The sequence below is a fragment of the Argentina silus genome, assembly GCF_951799395.1.
Source record: "Argentina silus genome assembly, chromosome: 13".
Taxonomy (NCBI): Eukaryota; Metazoa; Chordata; class Actinopteri; order Argentiniformes; family Argentinidae; genus Argentina; species Argentina silus.
In genome coordinates, this window is record NC_139667.1 from 12114714 (window position 1) to 12117558 (window position 2845).

At 44.9% G+C, this 2845-nt stretch overlaps 1 protein-coding gene across 1 annotated transcript; it reads right to left on the reverse strand.

Moving 5' to 3' along the window:
- Positions 1–231: 231 nt before the first annotated feature.
- Positions 232–2609, reverse strand: marcksb (myristoylated alanine-rich protein kinase C substrate b). Its single transcript, XM_083682963.1, has 2 exons — positions 2310–2609; positions 232–1011 (listed from the first exon to the last, which is right to left on the reverse strand). The coding sequence occupies exons 1-2, from the start codon at positions 2403–2405 to the stop codon at positions 427–429; spliced, it is 681 nt and encodes a 226-aa protein (XP_083539089.1). The 5' UTR covers positions 2406–2609; the 3' UTR covers positions 232–426.
- Positions 2610–2845: the final 236 nt, after the last annotated feature.

The following is a 2845-nucleotide window of genomic DNA, read 5'->3' on the forward strand; positions in this document are numbered from 1 at the left end:
ACATGGCATTTGCTACATCCAACTGCCCAGCACCAAATACTTCATTTAAATATGCTGACTTCAAAATCCTGTCAATACAGTTAGTCATGGTTACATGTAAAAAAGAAAAAAAAAGAAAAATAAAGCATACGCTCACACTTACACATCACAAATGCAAACACTCCAATTAGCAGTGAGGAAGCACGTCCCCCCCCCTCCAATCCCCCCTCTGCCCACCACTCCTATGGACGTTGCAGTCATTATGGATGAAATGGTTGTAAAAAACAGTAAACATCAAAAAACAAAACATCAACAAGAAATGAAAAAAAAAAAATATCCCTGGTTTTAGACAAGTCCTCGCATTCCTTCAAACAAACAATCAGACAGGTTATTTGACTCTCTGTTCCATTCCGTTCGTCCATCCGTCGTTCCATCCGGTGTGCAGGTTTACTCAGTGGCAGCAGGGGCCTCTGGACTGGCTGCCGTCTCTGGTTCCGCAGGTGAAGGGTCAGCTGGCTTCTCCTCTGCTACCTCCCCCTCTGCCTTGACCTCTTCTGCTGCCTTTGGCTCCTCGGCAGGGGCCTCCTTGGCTCCTTCCTCGCTGGCCTCAGCAGGCTTGGCCTCTTCAGCAGCAGCAGCAGGCTCCTCGGACGCCTCCTTCTCCTCACCCTCAGCAGGGGCCTCGGCCACCTCCTCATCTTCTGCCCCCTCCTCGGACTCCTTCTTGGTCTTCTTGAAGGAAAAGCCGCTGAGCTTGAAGGAGGGTTTCTTGAAGGAGAAGCGCTTCTTCTTCTGCTTGGCGGCGTCCTCGCTGGTTGAGGGAGTGCCCTCTTCCTCTGGCTTGGCGGACGCTTCCCCATTGGTGGCAGCAGCAGGTTCCTTGTCCCCATTGGTCTCAGCAGCCTCTACTTTCTCTGCCTCCTCTTTGGGAGCCTCCTCAGTTGGAGTACTGCCATTGGCCGGGCCCTCCTGCTTGTTGGCCTCCTCTGTGGTAGGAGAAGCATCTCCGTTTGTTTTGGCGTGGCCATTTTCCTAAGAACACACCAAAAAAATTCAGATACACTGATTAGTTGTACATCGCATGCCACCAGGAGCGCTAAAAAAAAAAAAAAAACTTGAATATTTTCTGAAAAATACTTAATTTGCCCTTGTGACCCTCAATCTCACATGCATGGGGCTTAAAAATGCTCAAGAAAATGAATGCAAGTGAGCCCCTTGCAAAAACAGTTGGCAGATCCTATCCAGTGTGGTTCATTCGAATTCGTCTAGTGGTAGCCAATAGGAAAATAGTCCTAAAATTGTACCAACATCTGTTACTAGGCGAGAGAAGACAAAATCACTACAGCCCTCTCAGTAATAGTGCTCCTGAATATGGATCATTACAACCACGAACCACCAGGTGTCGCTGTGCTTAAACATCAGTAAAATGAAAGCACGAGAAGAGAATGAGAATTTGCCTCTACATAAAATTAACTGACCATGTGTATCTGCATAATTTGCGTTCAAGACGCAGATTAATTTATGTAAATTAAGCCCATGTAATTTCTTGGGACGATGGCACGCTTCAATCCATGCTTTCTATACAATTTGCGCCAAATGAACAGAATCTGAATAGCTGCCCACTCAAAAAGACTACAAACATCAGCACCATCGAAATTGTATTGGTTTAACCGTAATTTAGCACAAAATCACGGTCTTTGGGTATATTTCAGACCCGTTAAATATGCCTATGTAAAGATATCGGCCTACATTTGGAAAGAAGGAGCATGCCAATGGAGCATGTCCCTGCATCTGGCAACAAAGGCGTGGTAACTTGATTAAAAAAGGCCTCGCACGATGAAAGCGGCCCCTCTATCCCTCCATTAATGGGTTAAGTTAACCATTTGATCGTACATGGCTACATGTCTAACAAAAACACAGGCATGTAGCACATTAGCCCTAATTGAAGCTTTAATTAGAGGTGATTTGTGCATTTATGTTTCTCAATCCAGGGTTACAATGAATCAGTGTTTGCAGAGGGAAAATAGGCTACATCTACTCGTTTGGTTGATACGACACAATGCACAAATAATGCACAAACAACGCGTTGCATTTAAGGGTATTGATAATGTATCAAATCACAATCTAATCAATTTTAACCATGGAAATTGCAATACATAACATGTCGGTTGGTTGAAAAGTAGCCCTAGGTTTTCGAGAATGGATACATGTGGCCACTTTCCCTGAAACGCCGGTGAGCATGGGGATGGGGCTCGCCATTGGCGCAACACTTTGCCAACATTGAAACAATAGACGAAAGCATCCCTTAAATATTTGAAAATACTCGTTACCTGTCCATTTGTCTTGGCTGCAACCGCTGCGCCTTCGGCCGGTGCATCGGCAGGGATTTCCTCTTTTGCAGAGGTTTTGGAGACTTGTGCTCCCATGCTTTTAGTCCAACAAAGAAACCCAACCGATCAAATGAATGAACAAAGACCGCAAGCTCCCTTCCAAATTTCAATTGAAACGCAGAGACCTCCTTTTCAAATTACAGGCGCCGAGGTGACTCCGATCTAGTAACACCACAATGAATGAATATAATTAGCAAAAAATCCCGCAGTATTTCATTAAAGGACCACAATTCTTTCAATTTTTTCCACGAAGAGAATTTGAAAATGGAGAAATTGCCCCTGCCGCAAATGAGATGCGGAGTACAACGCCCCAGTCCACTGATGAATGGGCATTCCAAGCTATGACGACACAGCAATGCCGGTTTGACCAATCACAAGTCTCACCAAAAAGAGGCTGGAAGTTTATGGAGAGCGATGCAAATAGACAATAGGAAGGATACAACATAGATAGAAAGTCAACAACTTGTTTTTTTATT

Bases quoted from the DNA above. Each gene is read 5' to 3' on its own strand.
- marcksb (XM_083682963.1), bottom strand. From the start codon at position 2,405: ATGGGAGCACAAGTCTCCAAAACCTCTGCAAAAGAGGAAATCCCTGCC. The intron at 1,012-2,309 runs GTAACGAGTATT...GTGTGTTCTTAG, and splicing joins CAGCCAAGACAAATGGACAG to GAAAATGGCCACGCCAAAAC.